The 21593-nt window shown below is 35.5% G+C and overlaps 1 protein-coding gene across 3 annotated transcripts in view; it reads left to right on the forward strand.

Moving 5' to 3' along the window:
* Positions 1-19902, forward strand: part of IREB2 (iron responsive element binding protein 2) — a 46495-nt gene extending 26593 nt beyond the window's left edge. For 2 of the 3 annotated variants that reach the window (XM_031440738.2, XM_031440739.2), the window contains 14 exons: positions 123-294; positions 2255-2355; positions 4389-4505; positions 5562-5721; positions 6664-6799; positions 7977-8061; positions 8441-8597; positions 8910-9034; positions 10901-11005; positions 11103-11245; positions 13107-13254; positions 13340-13462; positions 15889-16074; positions 16776-19902. In XM_031440738.2, coding sequence (XP_031296598.2) covers positions 123-294; positions 2255-2355; positions 4389-4505; positions 5562-5721; positions 6664-6799; positions 7977-8061; positions 8441-8597; positions 8910-9034; positions 10901-11005; positions 11103-11245; positions 13107-13254; positions 13340-13462; positions 15889-16074; positions 16776-16886 — 1869 coding nt within the window. In that variant the 3' untranslated portion in view covers positions 16887-19902. Of the gene's footprint in view, positions 1-122; positions 295-2254; positions 2356-4388; positions 4506-5561; positions 5722-6663; positions 6800-7976; positions 8062-8440; positions 8598-8909; positions 9035-10900; positions 11023-11102; positions 11246-13106; positions 13255-13339; positions 13463-15888; positions 16075-16775 lie in introns of those variants that run through there. The other variant, XM_031440740.2, reaches the window with a different exon arrangement.
* The last annotated feature ends 1691 nt before the right edge of the window (positions 19903-21593 follow it).

The raw sequence follows: 21593 nt of genomic DNA on the forward strand, positions 1-21593 counted from the left end.
CTATTATAAGATGTTGAATATAGTTTCCTGTGTCTCACAGTAGGTCATTATTGTTTATCTTATGTTAATCTTACCATTGCTAATTTCTTACCATGTGCACTTTTGTGTGTTCCTTTATATAGCACCTCAGGCAAGTAGGAGTGGCTGGAAAGTTTGTTGAGTTTTTTGGAAGCGGAGTTTCACAGTTATCTATAGTGGATCGAACTACAATAGCAAACATGTGCCCAGAATATGGTGCTATCCTCAGCTTTTTCCCTGTTGACAATGTGACGTTAAAACATTTAGAACATACAGGTAAGAAGGTATAGAGTCATTAGGATAAACATGTTTCTAATGCATCTTTCTGAAATATTTTATAACAAATCACTACCTTGTACATGTTATTTAATATTCATAGAATCATCTTATTTTTGAAATAGCAGCTTTCAAATAAACTGTGTCAGATGTCTTTAAAGAGTGTTGTGTCCTCAAACTCTAGTCCCCTGTGACCTATTTAGAGCAATGTAGAGGAATTATTCAAACTGCTTATCTTTGCCTAACTTTTTCCTCATAATGATGGGTACCTCCTCCTGCTTAGGGTTTGGAGGTTGCAATTTTAAGGCAAGTCAAGATGCGCTTATTCACAGCTGTTCCCTTCTGCATCCAGGAATAGAGGAGCCACCAGACAAAACAGTTTGGGAACCAGTGCTCTATCTAAAGAATAAGAAGCATGTAATTTTGTGAAAAGCAACCTAGGGTTACAGGTTCCAAATCCTTTTTGTAGCCTGATTAATTAGGAACTTTGACCACTTTTCTATTGACTATTTAGTACCTGCAAAACCAGAATGTTAATATTTTTTAAGGCCCCATATCCTTTAAAAAGCAGGATCTCTTTATTTCATCCACTTCTTTTTTTTAAAGAGATCATTACTGAACTACTAATCTCTAATCGTAGGTATATTTGGGGAATATATTCTGGTATTCTTCATTTTGGGGACAGATTATTATAAATCAAATGGCAGAATGACCTTTGGAACCATGGAGGGAATGGTCCTCATAGAATGCAGGGCTCTCTCTAAACTGGATTTTGGGTGGTAGAACATTTAAGAGAGAAGTGCCTCATTCCTTATATATTAGTATGGGTTAATGTGCTAATGATTTATCACTGCGTAACAAATTGTGCTAAAACTTAGTGACTTAAAACAGCAGTAATCGTTTATTGCTGCATAGTTTCAGTGGATGAGTAATTCAGACTGGGCACAGCTGGGACAGCTTGTCTCTGCTTCGTGATGTCTGGAGCCTCAACTACAAGACTTAAAAGCTAGGGCCAGGAATCCTGAAGTCTTGTTCACCTGCATGTCTGGCAGTGAATGCTGGCTGTCTGATGGGGACTCTGCTGGGAATGTCAGCCAGAACACCCACATCTGGTTTCTGCATGTAATCCAAGCTTTCTCACATGGTGACTTTTCAAGGGTTAGTAACTTGAGAGAGGAGGTGGGGACAGGAAGAGAGGGACCAGGGAGGGAGGTTGGGGGAAGGGAGAGGGAGAGAGGAGACAAGGGGAGAGTGAGAGCACGCATGCACCAGCTAGTCAGCTAGCCAGCTAGAAACCACATTGCTCAGGTTCAAGGGAAATGAACATAGATTCTACCTCTTGATAGATGACTGTCATTGTCACATTGTAAGAGAGCTTATAACTTGGGATATTTATTATTGTGACAGTCATTGGGAAATATAATCTGGCACAGTTACTTTTCATCAGGCTTTCAGATAACACCAAAATGTTTAATTGGATTTATTTGTTGTTAACATCTAAGGTCTTTTAATTTCTGGAAGATCCTGTTAGATTTACATCTTTCTGCGCTGTGAAACTATTTTTAACTGTCATTTACTCTTTCATTTTGACTATTACGTTAATGTTGCTTATTGTTTAGGGAGAATAACGAATTTCCTCTTTCATGATGGGTAGTAATTTATTATGTTCAATTTTGTTTTTGGTGTTTCTCTTGCAAACAATATTTTTGTGAGTTTTATAGATCTGGCTCAGTATTTCTGATCTTGTCTGTGATTGAGTAACTTTTAAAGGGAGAGTTCTGGCGTGTATTTTATAGAGTTTTCATGACTGATAAATTTTTTATTCGGGAATAATAAGAATTTGTAAAGAATTTTTTTTCTGAGTGTTTGGTAATACATAATATTTGTTTGTTGTTCATCATCCTTACTTCGAAGATTAAAAAATTTCTGACTGGATTTTTGTTCTTAATCTTCTTTTTAGGTTTTGACAAAGCCAAACTCAAGTCAATGGAAACATACCTTAAAGCTGTGAAATTGTTTCGAAATGACCAGAATAATTCAGGAGAGCCTGAATATTCGCAGGTATACGCAGAATAATCCACCTAGTAGTAGTTAAGAGTGTGAATTTTGGAGCTTGACCACCTGGGCTTGAGTCCCAGCTCTAAGGCTTATTAGCTGTATGATCCTGGGCACTTTATTTAGCCTTTTTGCCTCAGTAAACATGAGGATAATATCTACCCCCACAGGATTCTTTAGAGATTAAATACAAATTCATTATAACAGTTTCAAGCACATAGTAAGTGCTAAGTAAATGTTAGCTGTTAGTATTTAACAAGTTAATGTTATTTGTGACCCTGCTCTGGGTTTCTTCATTAATTTTACATAGATTTATATTACAGTGAATTTTATGACTTTTTATCAAGTATAAATTTTTAGTACTTAAAATTCAAAATTGACTTATTTTATCACTCTATTTTTTTTCCATTTTAGAATATGTGTACTATAATACACTTCCAAATACCAATTTTGATGATGTCTGCATCTAGTTAATGTCTGTATTTTGTAAAAATGCACTATTATGAAAAGGGATATATAGTTAAATGGCCTTTAATGTTAGAGATATTTTACAGTCTAGGCAAATATTTCTCATCTGTTGGAAATTTATATTAAAGTAGGTTGAATTCACTTTCAGGAAAGTTTTAATTTTAACAAAATTTGCTTTCTAGAAGTGTGTGAGGGATCTAAAACAACTTGTGTTATAGGTATGGTTAACTGTTAAGCTCTTTTTTGTTGGGAAATCCATTTTCTCACCCAGCTTTATTTTTCTTCACAGCATATAGCCCTACTGTCACCTAGTAATTTGTATAATTGTTTGCCAGTCCTTCCCTCACCATAGTAAAAGTGGCTCCATGAGGACCGGAACTTCATCTGTTTTGTTTGGCACTTCACCCCCAGCTCCTAGAATAGAGCCTAGCACACATTGGGTGTTTAATGAACATGTTAGGTGAATAAGTGAATGCATGTCAGTAGATTGCATGCCAGTGCGGAACCCAGAGGAATTGAATTTGTGTGATATTTTAGGCAAATCTTTTAACTTCTCTGATCATTTTCTGGTTCTTATCAGCTCCATTTATTGAATCTAGTGCTTTGTCCACATTGAAAAAAAGACATCAAAGGAAAGAATAAGAAAAATTAAATGGAAAAATTTTGGTGATATATATAACAAAATGGAATAAGCTTGCCTGTTAAAAACCTGACTAGGTTATAAGAAATAAAACTAAGATTCATTAGGATGTTGATCTCAAGAAAAACTCATTAAAGACAAAGACTGGGATCACCTGGGTCCATGAAATGACAGTGTAAGAAAATTGGTGTTGGAGTTGTGATCGACCAGAATAAGCAGGGCTGTTAAATAATGATGAAAGCCATAGTGAAGAGGAATTCAATTTGAATTGATTATATCCAAATAAAATGTACATAGGGAAATGGTAGAATTACCAGAATAAATTACCTAGTTGGGAGGTAAGATTTTTATAAAATACTTTTTTTTAAACCAAGTAATAAAAGCATGGTCTGTAGGAGCCTGGCCAGCTAGACAGACTTGGAACCAGGAATAAAAAACTCCCTTTCTGCTGTGTCCCCCCAGCACCCTCTATTGACCAGACTAAACATGCAACCTGAAAAAGGAGAAATTTTTGCTAAGCCCATCTCCCTTGTTACAGGGCAGGAAAAGAACGATGAATTTGGAGCTCAGAGGCAATAAACTGATAGGTGGTACAGGAATCCACTTTATCATCGGGCTGTGATGACTGTGAAGACAGTGTTATCTTTGTGGGGGAAAAAAACGTTTGGGGAACAAAAAATTTTGTATAGAGTATACAACTGGTGTTGTGATACTTTGCATACTGATCTGCTTTTAGTAAAATTTTATGTTTCATAAGTTAAATGGCATTTTAAAAATATTTATTTCTGGGAGTATATATCACCATTAAAACAAATTCCATTAAAACAAGTTGCATTAAAATAAATACTATCTGCATCAGAAAGTAGTACTCAAGTTGGAATCTGAACTTATGAATTCTAATTCCTTTTCTTCCTCTTCTCTCATTTTCTAGGTGATCAAGATTAATCTGAATTCAATAGTTCCATCTGTCAGTGGTCCAAAAAGACCTCAGGATAGAGTTGCTGTGACAGATATGAAAAGTGATTTCCGAGCTTGCTTAAATGAAAAGGTAGATTACTGTTATTAACCTTTAGTTGTCAGTACACTTTGTGCTAAGTGGTAAAGAACCAACTGGATGACCCATGAACCCAACTGACGGCTGTATTTTTATGTTTTGTGGCACACACCAGCAGACCCCTCTTGCCTCTGTCCAGAGTGCAAGTCAGACTTTGCATAAGCTTATTCCCAGGTCCTCTATGCAGATTAGAGGTTGACTGGGTTTATTTAAATTAACTAAAATTAAAGTTAAAATTTGAGTTTCTTAGTTCACGATAGCCTCATTTCAAGTTGAAAAGCTGTGTGTGGCTGTGGCTCTTGTATTGGACAGCATAGCTGTTGAATATTTCCATCATCACAGAAAGTTCAATTGGACAGCCCTTCTCTAGACTTCTGTGATTTCACAAACTAGAAAAAAACCCACTATATTGTTGTTACTACTCTCTTAAAATCTGGTAAATTAACTGAATAACAAGTGACCTCTTTGACTTCCAAGGTTTTTACTTTCTGTCTGAGAATCATGGCTTCAATCTTGTAGCTGGCTTTCTTTTCAGAGCCTTTCTTTTTATAATTTCTTTTCTTTTCTGGTGGAAAATGTCTTAACTTGTACAGGAATAAAATAGTGTGACGAATTCCCATGTACCATGCTTCAGCAGTTACCAACTCATAGCCAGTCTTACTTCATCTGTTCTACACACATAGACACACAGAAGATCATTTTGAAGCAAATCTTCAAGGCCATTTTTATCAAAGGAAAAGTTTGTATTATCTCTTGAGAATTACTGTAAGTAGGAATGAATACAGAACAGCAAAGTCAAATGAGATCTGGATCCTGAGTGGTTGGCTGTACTCACTCAGTAGATAAAAGCTTGTGAATACCACCAACTCCTATCATGACTATTCAAATTCGTGCTTCAGCTAAATTATAACTACTAAATGTCGTGGACCTTTGGCATCACTCACTATCAGAACTTATCAAATGTCAAGGATCTGCCATATTGTCTGCCACTCTTTTTTTTCTGTACATATCCAGACTATTTAATTAATAATTGTGTGCAAATTTGTATAGGTTGGATTTAAAGGCTTCCAAATTGCAGCTGAAAAGCAAAATGATGTCGTGTCTATTCATTATGAAGGAAGTGAATATAAGCTAGCTCATGGATCTGTGGTCATTGCTGCCGTTATCAGTTGTACCAATAACTGCAACCCATCTGTTATGCTCGCTGCAGGTAGGTTGTGGTTCACAGCCATACATTTTCTTCTCCTAAATTATTTTTTACTTTTCTGTTATATTCATGTTCGGTTTCTTAGATTATGTATGAGTATTGGTGTCTATGTTTGACATTGAGAGCCTTTCTGAGATTTTATTTAGGTCTTAAGGAGCCTAAGTTTGATTTATGTTATTTTGTTTTTATTACAAAGAAAGTAAATTTTTTAAATTGTAACTTTATATATCTGAGTCTTAGGTTGTATCTGCTTTTTCTGTTAATTTAGAAGTAAAGTTAATTAGAAGATATCTTGATAATCTACTGGAAGTTTACCATAGCAATATGCTAGATTCAGTTGAAAGTATAAAGGAAGTAAAAGATCATTGACAAGGATTTTTTATTTTTTTATGGGAGTGGGTTGGATTGGGTTTATTCATTTATTTCTATTCGGAGGAGGTGCTAGAGATTGAACCTGGTACCTTTTTCGTGTCAAGCATGCACTTCACCACTTGAGCTATACCCTCCTCCCTATTGACAAGGATTATAAATGAAATCAGTTGTGTGTACATGGAACAATTCATTAATTGTATAAAATCAAGTATAATAAATGATAAATGGCTATTGAAAACCGTTCATTCAATGATATGTATTATATATGTACATATTATGATAAATCCTTTTCTTCCATTTGTGTGCATGATGCCATGATATCAGATGGTATCTTAATAATTCATAGTATCAAGGCTAGTAGTCTACCACAATTTTTAATTTGTTTTAAATGAAACAAATCACTAGAATAAAATGGACAAAATAATGACAGTAAATTCATGGATTTTAGGCTTTGGCCCTAACCTGAATTGGAGATGACCTATAAAACAAACCCTTTCTTGCTTCCTACTTTAATATGAGGGGTAGAGGGAAAGAAACCTTGCCATAATAAATCATTATTTGTTTACTGTGCAGGTCTTTTGGCTAAAAAAGCTGTTGAAGCTGGTCTGCATGTTAAACCTTATATAAGAACAAGTTTATCTCCAGGCAGTGGGATGGTTACGCATTACCTCAGTTCGAGTGGAGTATTACCATATCTTAGTAAGCTTGGGTAAGTGTTGGTTACCACTGTTTATATTAATGTTGATGTTCAGCAGTGATTGAAACTGCTGTTAAGACCTTTCATAAAAAGAAGGTCGGAAAAGTACCCTTTAGTTCTTTCTACTTGTTACCTTGCCATTACCACAAAATCTTTGAGGCTGTATCACTCAGCAGACATTTACTGGGCGAATTCAGTGAACAAGGCAGTGTGATGGCTACAAAGAAGTAGGGGATGTGATCTCTAGTTTAAGGGTGGAAACAATACAGACAAGTGAAACCAAGTAACGTGACAGACAGGATAAGGGACGGTACTGAGCAGTGCATTATTTCCATGAGTCTTGTAGATCAGTTTTTAGAACAGAATGAAATCTTACAGATTGCACAGTAACTGAGTAAATTGTTTTAATTGAGGTTTTGTGAGATTATTGGATCCATTAAGCATAGATTAAGTTGTCCCTGAACTTTAGAGATAATAACTTTTACATTTCTTACATGGTCAAAAAAATAATTGATGCTAGCTGTGTTCTCACTGTATAGTTTGGAACATACTCTCTTACATAAGCCATCAGTTCTTTTGCAAAACTGTTGAGTTTTAGGGTTCTTTTTCTTTCTTTCTTTCTTTAGAAGTGCAGCTGAAAGTAATTTCAAGGATTATATCTAATTTTTCAGTTATATCATCATGGAATTTTTGTCAGGGATTTTTCGTAGTTGGTTGGGAATTGAAAAATTGCTCCTATCAGAGCACTGAGTTACAATGCCTCTTTGGGGGCCTTTGGTCAAATTGTTCCAGCCAGGTCCTCTTGATGTGTTATGGTTTAAACCCTTTTGGAAGAAAGTACAGTGTCTGTTTTTTCAATGGTCATGTTACGTTCCTAGCAAGTAGTGTTTGAGGAATTTTCTTGTGTAGTGTGGTTAAGTTCTGTGTCAGATTTAGTTAACTGAATGTTACTAGGGAGGGTCCTAAGTATCAAGGCTTTTCGGAGTTTGCACTCAGTACAAATAGCATGCCTGAGAGTCAGACTTGCTTGCTCAAAAGCTGTGAAATGAACATACTGATGAAGATTCACGTGTCAAGAATATTCTCTTAAGTAGTCATATTATAGTGATGGAAATGAAAGACAAAATTTCTCCTTTCTTTACAAATGTTGTGATGTTCTGTCAAATCACATTTATTTTTTGAAATGCAGATTTGAAATAGTTGGCTATGGATGTTCAACATGTGTGGGAAATACAGCACCCTTATCAGAAGCGGTTTTAAATGCAGTAAAACAGGTAAACTGCGTGGATCAGTAAGACATCCAAATAAATGGGTTTCTTAACTTTATTTCACTTAAATTATTGAAAATATATACTGATGTATGTATATTTCTGTAGTTGTTGCATCTCTTGGGAAGAGTAAGCTGTCAATCTTAAAATGATTCTTTAAAATAATTTTTAGATCCTTGAAATAATTTCTTGATAGTGTAAGGAATTAGTTTATTTACAAGATTGATAGTTCTGTACCTAATAATTGGCATACCTGATTGTTTTTGGTTATCCTGCTTTAAGAAATATAGTATTTGATATTACTTATATGTGATTATCCAAATTTATGCCATCTCTTGAATTGAATATATTTGTTTATGTGTTTGTTTGGTTGGGTTTTTTTCAGGGTGATTTGGTTACTTGTGGAGTTTTATCTGGAAGTAAAAATTTTGAAGGTCGTCTCTGTGACTGTGTTCGTGCCAATTACCTCGCTTCTCCGCCCCTGGTGGTGGCTTACGCCATAGCGGGCACAGTGAACATCGACTTCCAGACGGAGCCCCTAGGTACCTTCTCCTTTACCTGTGTACCTACATAGCCTGCACACACTCTTTTCCCCAGAAGTTGTGTTTTTGAAATACTTTCTAGACTGTTCATTCTTTGAATTATTTCAGGAAATCTTATGATACATTATTAATTTCTGATTCATATGAAGAATGTAAAATGTGCAAGTAACTAGTTCTTCCAGCTGCTTATGCCTAAAGTGCTCTGCTATTGAGTAATACACTTGGTTTCTCTGATATGTCTTTGAAAAGATGTGAACATATTGAAAGAGTAGCTTTTTATACTAAATTTCATATTAAAAATTTTTTAACCAGGTACTGACTCTACTGGCAAGAACATTTACCTGCATGATATCTGGCCTAGTCGGGAAGAAGTCCATCAGATAGAGGAAGAACATGTTGTATTGTCCATGTTCAAAGCACTAAAAGAGAAAATAGAGGTAAGAATCTCATTTGTTTCTTAAATAGCTTAATGAAGTAGCAGTATTTATTTCATGCATCTTTCTGAATAGAATAGAAATTAAAGTTACATTATTTTGAATACAGATTGTTTAATGAGTGATAGTTATTTTGTATCTGGAATCTCTACTATCTAAGAGAATTAACTTAGAGTATTAGAGTTGATTTTATTTACTTATAAGAAATGTATAGCAAACATTTATATTTGGCATTCTGAACAGGGACATACTTCATAGAAACTGCCCTTGTTTGTTGTTCCTAGTCAAATGGTTAAAAATTCAGAGTAAATAAGAGCAGGGGTGTAGGGTTTTGCCCAGTGGTAGAGTGCGTGCTTAGCATGCATGAAATCCTGGGTTCAATCCCCAGTACCTAGATAGATAGATAGATAGATAGATAGATAGATAGATAGATAAGAACTCCCCTATCCTCCCCAAAAATAAAAAGCGCAATGAAATCTCCCTCTCACCCAGCCCCTAGCCACCTACTTCACCTCCTCAGAGGCAACCAGTTATGTCAAGTTCTTGAGACAGTGGTGGTATAGTGGTGGGCATAGCTGCCTTCCAGTTATGTCAGGTTCTTAAGCATCTTTCCAGAGATGTTTTGTGCATCTGCAAGCAAATAACATATATTCACATTTTTAAAAAAGAACTTAGAATACAAATATGAGGGCAGAAAAGATATTCACTTTAATAAATATTTCTTGAGCTCCAACTATGTGCCAGGCACTTTTCTAGCTGTTTGGAATATATCAGCAAAGAAAACACAAAATTCTCATGGGGAGAGGCAGACAGTGAACTGTAGGCAGGATAATTAGGTAGATTATGCAATATGTTAAAAAGTAATGAGTGCTATGGAAAATTATAGACTAGGGTAAAAAGAACCAACTGCGCAAAATTTGGGGAGTAGATTGCTGTTTTTTATAGGATAGTTGAAAACATGGTGTTTGGGCAGAGTTTTGAAAGAGGTGAACAAGTTAGTCATATATCTGAACAAAGGATGGGCGTTCCAGGTAGAGGGATCAGTGTAAAGGCCTTAAGGAGGGAACTTGAATGAAAGCAGTGTGACTATGACAAAGGAGATAAGAAGGATGGTGGTAGGGAATGATGTCAGAGAGAAAGGGAGTCCAGATTACATAGGGAATTTTAGACCATTAAAAACTCAGTGTTTTACTCTGAGTGAAGTAAAACGGGAAGCCATTGGAGGGTGTTGAACAGAAGGAGTGTCATAACCAAAAAGGATTGTTCTGTCTTTGAATTGAAAATATATTAGAGTGAGAGGTTGGGTAAGAAGAACAGAGTCAGGAGGACCACTTGTAGTGGTCCACAGTGAAAAATGGTAATAGCATGGAACATTTGTGCTAGCAGTGGATGTGGTGAGTAGTGGTGAGATTTTGAATAAAGTTCGAAGGCAGGACTAATGCACAGTGATTTAGGACAAGTATATTGAAAAAAGCAGTTTTTCTCCATAATATTCTTAAAGATTGACAGTATACCCCAAAACACACTTAATTTCTTCAGCAGCTTGTGTAGAGCTTTTAGAATTCTTCAGCTTTTTTGGATTCTGTGAAGTCTTTCATGTTCAGTTTGTACCGAAACTTAACTCAGTATTCCTGAAAATCGGGTGTGCTAAAATTTGATGAGCAAATCTTTATCCACTCTGTCCAAAAATGTCATCATAATTTTATAGAATGCACTGTCTTAGCTTTCTTCCCCAGTAGATAAGGCCTGTTTTCTTTTTTTCATTCTAACCTGAGTACTTTTTTAATTCCTTTGATCATTTTCATAAACCTCTTTTTCTGCCTCCATTTTCTCTTGCTTTTGGTTTATCAACCAAAACCATATTCACAGATGGGAAATAAACGATGGAGTTCCTTAGAAGCACCGGATTCAGTTTTGTTTCCATGGGACTTAAAGTCTACTTATATCAGATGTCCTTCATTTTTTGATAAGCTTGTAAGTACTGTTTTACTGTTTGATCTTTTAAAGATTGTTATGAACTGAAGAAAACCTCATGAAGAGTTAAATGCCTTCAACATTTTTTACCTTTTAGACCAAAGAGCCAGTTGCACTCCAGCCTATTGAAAATGCCCATGTCTTACTGTATCTGGGAGACTCTGTCACAACAGATCATATATCACCTGCTGGAAGCATCGCTAGGAGCAGTGCTGCTGCTAAGTATTTGACAAACAGAGGGTACGTGTACATGGTAATAGCCTGTTTTTGTTTTATCTTTCTCACTGGTTAACAGGCTTTTACAGGCCATGTTCCTGTATCCAGTAAATTACATGCTATTATAGGTGTCTGATTGTCAATGTATTTGACCTAAGCAGTAACTAAGGCACTTTTATTGTACCTGCTGTTGTACCTGCTTTTGCTTATTCCATTCTGTCCACTTCGAATGTTCTAATTCAAAGACTGATTGGAAACAAGATTTTTCTTTTTCAGTGCTACTTTGTTGAAAATTCAGCTTGGTTTGATCTACCAAATAAAGCATGATGGTTCTAACCACCCTCCTGCTGTTGGAGTACAAAATGTAAATATGTTTTTTGGGCTGTAAAAGGTACATGCATGAGACGAGGCTCAATCTGTATCAAATCAAAAGATAATGAATGTCTGCTTCATGAGCCTAACATTTTATAAGAATAATAAATGTGAATGTAAAGATCATTTACATAGGGTATGTAAACCCAAAACTATAAGGGTTTAATTTCATTTCTACATGATTAATAATGTAGAGATGCTCTGTTGTCAAAGAACTGTATTGACACCAGAGACAAAGTTTTGCTAAAGGCAGAATTTGTCCTGCTGCTGCCAGATTAGCTTTTTGATGCTTGATCTATGCAAATGACAAGACTTTTCATTGAAATATCTTACAAAAATCAGTGCTACTTAGCTTGGTTTGACATATAATAATACTACATAGCTCTTAATATAATCTTGTTGGTGCTGTTGTGAAATCTATGAATTTATTTTCTAGGTAATTGTAGTTTGGTGTGAATTAAAACACTTTTTGGCAGAAATTGCTAATAGCAAGTCCATTTGATGTACTTTAATAAAGATGAATCAGTTTGTTTTACACATGGCTTTTGTTTATAGTGGTGATAGATAAAGTAAGGTTTTTTCTCCCAAATGTTTTTGGTTGTGATTTCCATCTTGATCATAATTGTGACATAGCTTCCACCCAAACAAAAAATCACCATTTCTCAAATACACAATTTTTATATTATAATTTATATATGGATTTCTTAGCGTGTTTAATACAGCAGTTTTATCAGTTAAAATTTTTATTTGTAAAGACACTTGACACCCCACCACCACCACCTCCATCTTGAAGTACAGTATTTAAATGTACATCCTGAAGTAAGATGTTTAAATTAGAAGATTTGTTGCCTTTACATAAAAGACCAAATTACAGACTAATAAGAGTTGGTTGTTGATTGTTGAGATGCTTATGCTAAGTTTTTTCGTGGCCTAAAAGGTCATTTATGTAGTGACCAATCCAGTACCAATGAACACCCACAGGACCCAGATTATGGTGTCTAAATACTAATTCTTGGTGCAAGCAATCAGTGGTTCTTGAAGAAATGATTGGTTCCAGATTTGGGATTGGAAAATATAGAAGATGATTCTAGATGTCTTGTACCAAAAACAAAAGAGCTACCAGAAAAAGAAAATCGGGGACATGTGAATATTGACTGGCTAGCTGGTGTTAAGGTTATAGTTGTTGTTGTTATTATTATTATTATTATTTGTATCTAGGTAGTATTAAGTCCATATCTTTTAGAGAAACATACTGAAATATATACAGCTAAGATACGATATCTGGGTTTGCTTTCAAACAGTCTGATAGAGGATGATATAGAAGAAACAATGAGATTCCATGAAATGATTATTCTAGTTTAGTAATAGGCTCCTGGGCATTCACTGTTTTGTTTTCTTTACTTTTGTACATGCTTGAAAATTTCCAAAATAAAAGTTTTTGAATAAATATTACAGTTCCCTAATGTGTGATTACTTTCCATCTGAAACAAAAACTTCCGTAACTTTCTTGCAGCCTTACCCCTCGTGAATTCAACTCTTACGGAGCCCGAAGGGGTAATGATGCTGTGATGACAAGAGGCACTTTTGCAAATATCAAGCTTTTTAATAAGTTTATTGGAAAACCAGCTCCCAAAACAGTTCATTTTCCATCAGGACAGACGGTAAGGATGTATACAAAGTATTTAGGCAGTTGCTAACTAGGCCAGAATTTGTATTAAAAACTTTTGTGTTTGTTTTAATCTACAGCTAGATGTATTTGAGGCTGCAGAGCTGTACCAGAAAGAAGGTATCCCGCTGATTATTTTAGCAGGAAAGAAATATGGTTCAGGGAATTCAAGAGACTGGGCTGCCAAAGGACCATACTTACTGGTATTGATTCTTAAATTTTATCTTAAACTTCAGCTTTAAATATTCTCTTTTGTCAGTAACATTCTATCAATGTTTATTTTGCTCATTTGGATTTCTTAAACTTATTTGGATCTCCTATTTGTAGTTTTTTTTTTTTTAAGTGATCTTATGTAAAACATTGTACTAATCTAGTTGCATTTTAATAGTCTGAATTTGATTAAACCTATAGTCTTAATTGTAGAAATCAATATGGTAGAGGGAAAGCTGATTCTGTCTTAAACTGTTGCTTTTATAGTAATGTTTTGTACCCATTGGTAGTTTTACTTGCCCCCTTTTCATGTAATTTTCTCTGACTTGCTCCATCAGGGGGTAACAGACTCAGAGATAGTGGGCCAGGTTTTACTTCTTTTTTCCAAGTAGATGATGAAGGTGCCTGGCTATCTGCTAGGAAGACATTTCTGTTGAGACTGTTTCTTTGTTGAAGAGCACATAGAGGAGCTGCTGGCAAGAATAGTCAGTGACGTGTGCTTTCTGTCATTTCATACTCATAACTCTGCTTCTCTTTACAACTGTAGTTGTAAAAACCTGGTCAGAATACAGCCCTCAGAGCTGTTACAATCATACAAATGTCATTCTTTTTGAATCTTTAATCTTCCCCCTTAACATGTAAATACTCTAAGGAGTTGTAGGAGTCAGCCTAATTCTTTTGTCTTTGTAAGATAATAATTATAAATACTGATATACCTCAGAGATAACTGCAGTTTTGGTTCTAGGCCACTGCAGTAAAGTGAGTTTGTTTCCCAGCACATGTAAATGTTTACACTAGACTGTAGTGTATTAAATGTGCGATAGCATATTTTGTTTTAAAAGTACGTATGTTAATTTAAAAATACTTAATTGCTAAAAAATATTGACCATCATCTGAGTCTTCAGCAAATCGTAGTAGTAACATCAAAGATCACTTACACAGATTCACCGTAACAAAATAATAATGAAAAAAATTGAAATATTGCAAGAATTAAGCAAAATGCGACACAGACATGAAGTGAGCAAATGTTGTTGGAAAATTTTGGCACCTATAGACTTGCTCAACATAGAGTTGCCACAAAACTTTAATTTGTTTTAAAAAAAAAAAACCACAGTATCTGCAAAGGTAATAAAACGGGATATGCCTGCGTCATGGATATTAGTTATAGGTAGAGGGTCCCTTTTTCCTGAGGTTTTTGTATCCTTGGTTTACGTTGCAGGCTTTCCTCATACAGCTGTTGATCCTTGGCTGTCCATTCAGTTACACATTAAAAAACTAATGACAGGCTGTGGTTGTGGGCTGGGCTTTGTCAGTTAGGGGGCCTTACTATGATAAGCTACCTTTTTCATTGAGAGAGCCCTGTATGTCAGTATCTGTAAGTATTTTCTCTGAGGCCATTCAAATGTTTCTTCTTGGAAGGAGACCCACTGAGGAAAGACTTACTCCCGCCATTTCTGCTAGTCTTTTCACCCAGCCTTCCCCTGTGCCTAGTTCTCAGTCGAGCATCCGTTCTCTACAGGGTGATGGCACTTCCAAGGGGTGAAGACTGGTTCTTGGGTGTTAAAAAAAAAAAAAAAATCTTGCTCTTTTTATGTATAAAGTGCAGATTTACATGTATATACATAAACAGATACACATTGTATTTGGGGAGTGGGAGTGAGGAGGAAATGATTAGACGGAAAATGTCCATAAAGGGCTCCTTAGGAGGACGGTAATGGGGTCAGTTGAGAAAACGTGAGTCCAGAGCCTCTTCAGCTTGTTTTCTTCAGAGAATAAACCTTCTCTCTTCTTGAGTGGGGACTGGGCTGGAGATCCTACTGCTTTTTATAGACTTCTAACCAGTATCCCAGTGTTTCCAGAACCTCATGCCTCTGAGTCTCAAGCCTCTTCTAGGTTCTTTGTTACAGATTGACTCACATTTTATTGGCATCACTCTCATTTCAGTTCATCACTCTGTAGTTTCAACACTAAGTCAGCTACCTAGCTCTGTCTTCTAAACACTTAGAGAATTTTCACATCCTGTTCCCTTTGTTGCTACGGGGTTATACTTCTTTACTCCTATATTTTGGTGGCAGTTTAAAAGGGAGTGTTGATGAACACATACGTTACTTAGATCCACCACAATTAAGCAGAAACCCTCCTGAGCCCTATCTGAGTTTCAGGCATTTAGAGAGAGCTCTTACTGTGTGGTAGGCCCTGTGCTTACTTAACCCTGGCCTGGCAGAGGAGCTACTTAAAGACACAGAAAGATAATATAAAAAGTTCATTTAAATACTTTGATATAACATTCACCTTTAGTATGGGGTATTAGGTTAAAAGTTTTTCAGAAAAGCCAAAAGTAGAAATTTTTCCCTTTAAACTACTCAGTAAAGCAGCTTTGAGAGATGAATGGAGGAAATAAAATGCACGTTTGTTACAGGGTGTGAAAGCTGTTTTGGCTGAAAGTTATGAAAAAATTCACAAAGATCATTTGATTGGAATTGGCATAGCTCCACTTCAGTTCCTTCCGGGAGAAAATGCAGATTCCTTGGGCCTCTCTGGCAGAGAAACATTTTCTTTAACATTTCCTGAAGAACTGTCTCCTGGAGTTACATTAAATATAAAGGTATATCTAAAATTCTCAAATATATGCTTGTGTACTATATATTTAAATAGGTGGTTGTAAATTGAGTGAAAAACAATTACTGTAAATTGTATACTAATGTCAGTTAGCATAAATTGTAGTTAGAAAGATGGCTTGGTTTTCTGTGTACTTAAATCTATGTTAATATGGTTGATGTTCTCTGAGGAAAAGTAGAAAACACTGGATACTGAGTCCAGAAGAAAAGAAGATATATGTACTTTGAGTTTCATGTGTCAACTTCCTTTTCCTAGTTATTAGCTCTCTCTGTCCTGATTTAATTTTAGTCCAGGCATATACACCACTTTTAGAGAAGCCAAACTTGAGTGTTCAGGGAAAGAGTAACAGATTTTATATGCAGTGAATATTTAACTTAACATAAAATGAACATGAGTAATGAGTATAACTTCCCTAATTAGTAAGTCAAAATCTAATAAATCATCTAATTTAATGTTTTAGGTGATAACGATGCTTGTCATTTAGAGTTAGGGATGAAAATATCTGTTTTTCTGTTTAGCTGTGAAGCACATGGTTAGGTATCTTAGGTGTTTTTCAAGTAGGACAAATGTTTTTCAGACAGAATATGTGTAAGTACAGTCATTGAATGTGAAGACAGATGGTCTTAACCACTGAGTAACACTTTGTAGATTTTACCGCTCATGTGAGATGTTTTTGTTTGTTTAAAGACAAGCACTGGAAAAGTATTCAGCGTGATTGCTTCGTTTGAAAATGATGTGGAAATAACATTGTACAAACATGGAGGATTATTAAACTTTGTGGCACGAAAATTCTCATAGTATCTACTCACCATGGATACCTTTCATAACTGGTAACTGCAAACAAAGCCTTTTGTGCTGGACCCAGGAATCCTGACCGTGGAGCTGCAGACAGTCCTCGTGTGTTCACTTATCACATCCATGGATGTAAATGATTATGAATCACCGTAGTGACTGAAATGAAATCTTCCTGATTTTAAATAATATACGAATGGTGCTATTAACATTGCTAAAATCAACGTGTGAAGTGTGTTGTGGAAGAGACCTGTAAGTATGGGGGGATATTTTATCAGACCATTTTGTAAATAAAGGCAGAATTTGAACTTGTGTTGAAGATTCTTATATGAATAACCTTCCTGAAGTCTTTTTGTTTAGTTTTGCACCTATAAAACTGTATACTACTGTTTGTTGGTTTAAGAGTAGCAGATTGAAATACAAGAGGCCAGATTATTCTAAAACGGTGGAAGGTGGAATCAGATTTATAAATGGACTTTCAGATACGTTAATTCTTCTTTAAAACTGAGCTGGACATAGTTGGCATTCTTAGTTTGTAGTATAAGCCAGGGTTATCCTAAGTCTCAGTCTAACTGCAAGGGATAGAACCTGCCCCAGACACAATCATTCTGTCCATCCCAGCCAAGGTTTCCTCCACATCTGAAGGTGGATTGTTGCAGAAGTACAGCTGGTTGTGTAGCACCATGTATTAGCAGTGAAAATAAGCATCACGTGTGCTGCCCTTAATTTTTCAGTAATTTGCTCCTTTGACTTTGGCAAACCTTGGGTGGCATTATATTAATTGGATTAGATTATTTTGCTCACTTTATGTGATTCTATAACTTTCTATAACCTAATATTTTAGGTATCATTAACCAAAATTCCACACTCGTTCATAGTTGCTAAAGAGAACTTTATTTATTAAATGCTAACATGATTTCTTCTAGATTTTTAAATTATCCACCCTAAATTATATGGTTGTTCAACCCTAAGCATTTTTTAAATGTTGGCTATTTCTTAATTATTTAAATTGACTGCCCGTCATTTTGAATCATTACTTTACCTGGGATGCATGATACTATTAATTATGTATGTCTGCTGACTGTCAGGATAAAATACTATTGCTGTCAAAATACCATATTTTCTCTATATGCATGTCTGTTTACCACAACAAATGTTCTGTCATCAAGAAGTTTGGCAACTTTTAAGAAAATGTTGGATAATTAATTCCAGAAAATCCTACCGTTTTTTTAAATTAAGAAATTAAACTTAGCAGGCAGAAGGTTAATTGTGGTGATTTTTTTTTCCCCACATAGAGATCATCATATGACCTAGTTAAGTTACTGCAATTCAGAATTAGTTCACATTGCACAGAAAAAAGAATTACTTGTTTTAAGCTAACTGAAACTACCAAACCAGCGGGTAAAGGCCACTGAGAACTTTGCACATAATCAGTCATACAATCTTTGGAAAATATTCTGCAAATATGTGTTTAGACAATTAGATGGATTAGAGTTTGGCAAACTGACTTCCTTTTTATTTAAATTTTTTTATAAATATTTTCTTTGGTACTTTCAAATCATATTGTGTTCTTGATATTTTATTATGCTGTGTATTTGTCAGTGCATGTGTTTTTAATTTACATGAAAATATGAATTGGGGTGGAGAATTTACAAGTTAAATGTTAAAATATCTGTTATAGGCTTTAAAGAAATGATAATTCCAGATTGTCATGTGCGGGGAGAACATCTGTATTATTTTTAAGCCACACTGTAATATGTACCCTCTGGGCAGAGGCCTGGGTGTCGTGATCATAAGCAACAGCTCCAGCAGTTGAAGAGGATACAGCTAGCTAGCTGTGAATTAAGCCTTTACACATCCAGTCTACCTCCTCCAGTGATAGTACAAGATCTTGTATTTCGGGAACAAAATGAAGGTTCTCTTAATCTCTTGCTTATAAACATTGAACCAAAAAGCTTGATAAGCAATGGCTCAGTTGGGGAGGAGAGTCATGGATGTGTGTCCCAGAGTGTACCTTATAATTCTGCCTCCAGCCAAATTTTGTGTTTGCAAAAATGTGGCACCTGTTGGTTTTGTTTGTTTGTTTGTTTTACTTACCTCCTTTGTTGAGTATATCTGGATAATTTTGTGTGTTAAAAAAATACATAAATATTGTGGGAGGAAATAGATAATAGGCCCACGAGAGAAGCAAATCAGTGTTGTGAACTTAAAAGTACCATTTCAAAGGTCATTATCAAAAGCAGCATTTTTGTTAGCTTTTAAGAAACATCATGCTACGTACCATTGCCATAGTCCATGCCTCTGGGTTTTGCTAATTGGTGAAAATGTCCTCCAACCCCTGAATTGCCATTGCCACACCTAGGGAGTTTCCAAGGTGACAGCTGTTGTTATCTCCTGTCTTACCTCCAAACTGATAATTGAACGAGAGGTATTGGAATCCCTTTAGCCAGATTGCTCAGGTTTTCACTGGTAGTCAGACTTCAGTGATCCTGATGGGCAGAAAGCACAGCCAAGACCTGAGTCAGAATCGCAGTGGTTCACATACATGGTAACAGTGTTCTGTGCATCCGCCTTCTCGGTGTTGAGTGACAGGATGAGGAGAAATTATTTGACTGACATTTTTCTATGTTTGAATTAAAAGACACCTGTCTTTTGCCTTTAGGTTTAGGAGAAAATGCTCAGATACTGGATGTTGACCCGATCTTAGTTTGATTTGGAATAAAAGAGAGGGGGAAGGAGGTGGACTTTGGCTTCTTTAGTGACTTTTCCCCCCAAAGTGTGATAGTGCCGATGTTTCTATCAGTTTTACACATAGTAGGTAATTATGAAATCATGTATCTCTCACTTAAGTGACTGTAAATCATTGTCTATTATTTAAAGCCAACAAACCAGTATAACAGTTTTAAGTTCAACAATGTTAAGTATTGTATAGAAATATATTGGAGGCAAAGTTCAGTTGAGAATTGTGTATATGTTATTGATGCTGTAAATTATTTTTAATAAAGAAAATTGTATTATCACATACTTGACTCTTGTTATAAAATATTTTGTGGTAATTGAAAATAAAATGCCATAACTTCAAAAGAAATAGGATACCATCCAGAATTTTCTCTTTAAGCATGTTATCTAAGTATTCACACACTAGTTATTCCCAATAGGAGAATGAAAACCAAGATAAAGTTTGCAATAGGGATAGCCTTGAGGAAACAGTAAGTGAAGTTGACCTTGATTCAGAGGTTGTCCCAACAAGTACTTAGGTCCGTGGAATCACATTTTAGAGTTGAAAAGACTGATCTCTCACCCAGAGCAGGATCCCTTGTACAGATAACATCTAACTGGGCAACCTGTTCTTGAACATTCAAGAGATGGAGACCGTCTACTGTTCTAGGCAGCCCATCCTGTTGACTGAAGTTTTGATGGTTACATAGATTTTATTTCAAGCTGAAGTCTGCTTCCTTGTGGCTTATAGCTACTGATTCTGGTTCTTCCTAATTTATCTATTCTGTTTATAGCACTTTAGTTATTACAACTAAACAAAATACATATTTGACGAGCAATTGGACCCTCCACAAGTTGCACTGTACTTAATTAACCTCCACACTATAGGATTTTATTACGGAAGTAATTTATGTTGAAGTGAACATTTAGGACTGAATTTGTCTCAGGCTGTAAGGGTGTATCACCCGAGGAAATGGCCTTTTCTTGATGGATGCGGGATGGAGGTGCTGTGCTTTCATGAACCCCTGCTTTAAGACCAGCTGGCGGTGTCACTTCCTCCTTCCACTGGCTATTTATTTAGCAGTGCTCCCTTGAAGCCAGTAATCTGCAGTTGGGAGCCAGGGCCAGGGGCCGCTACCCTAAAGTAATGTTTTATAAATATGGTCAGCTGTCCACTGATCAAAAAATACCTGCCCTTTCACCCACTTTTTTAAGAGTAACCTAAATAAGTAAGGTTTACTAAAATTTGGTGTTCATAAACCAAAACTGGTACATTAAGAGTTTTTTAATCTGTAAAGTTTACCCTTTAATTTTTTTTCCTTTTTAAGTTTTATTAGATAGAATTATTACAGTTTGACTGCATGTACATACTCATATGTACAAAATACTGCACATGTTTTTTAGTTTACATATATGTACTGATTGTTTCTAAGAACAGGTTAGGTCTTTAGCTTTTTAGACTTACATAGTTATCAAAGTATTGTTAAGAGTGTTCTAAGGATTCCAATTAAGTATTCTTAAGAAATTTGCTTTACAAAGTTTGTATCAATACAACACAAACACATGGTGATAGTGTAAATATCCAGAGTTTTTGTAGAAACCTAGTTTAACACCAGTGTTGCATTGTGTTAGTTTATAGTTTTCACTTGATGCTAGTTTTGCTTTCTAACTATAAATGAGCTTCCGCTTATTTTGATTTGATGTGACTTGTTTGGCTGATGAGCTTTCCAAAATGTCCGATTATAAAGCTTGTGTTTAGTACACTTCAAAAATGGGACATTTATTGCAGAAGCAGGTGTATATGTAATCCCCCCAAATTTGCCTGTATAATGACACTTGTCACTGAACTTTGTGTTCACAAATTGGCACTGAGTTTTTACCATTTTAAACACCCTGCAGTATATCGTATCATAAGACTACTAGGCTATTATGTTTTATAGGATGTTTTATAACATAAAATATCTCTAATCTCACTCTGCAAATTGTTCATTTTTT

The sequence above is a fragment of the Camelus dromedarius genome, chromosome 29 (assembly GCF_036321535.1).
Source record: "Camelus dromedarius isolate mCamDro1 chromosome 29, mCamDro1.pat, whole genome shotgun sequence".
In the NCBI taxonomy this organism is placed as follows: domain Eukaryota; kingdom Metazoa; phylum Chordata; class Mammalia; order Artiodactyla; family Camelidae; genus Camelus; species Camelus dromedarius.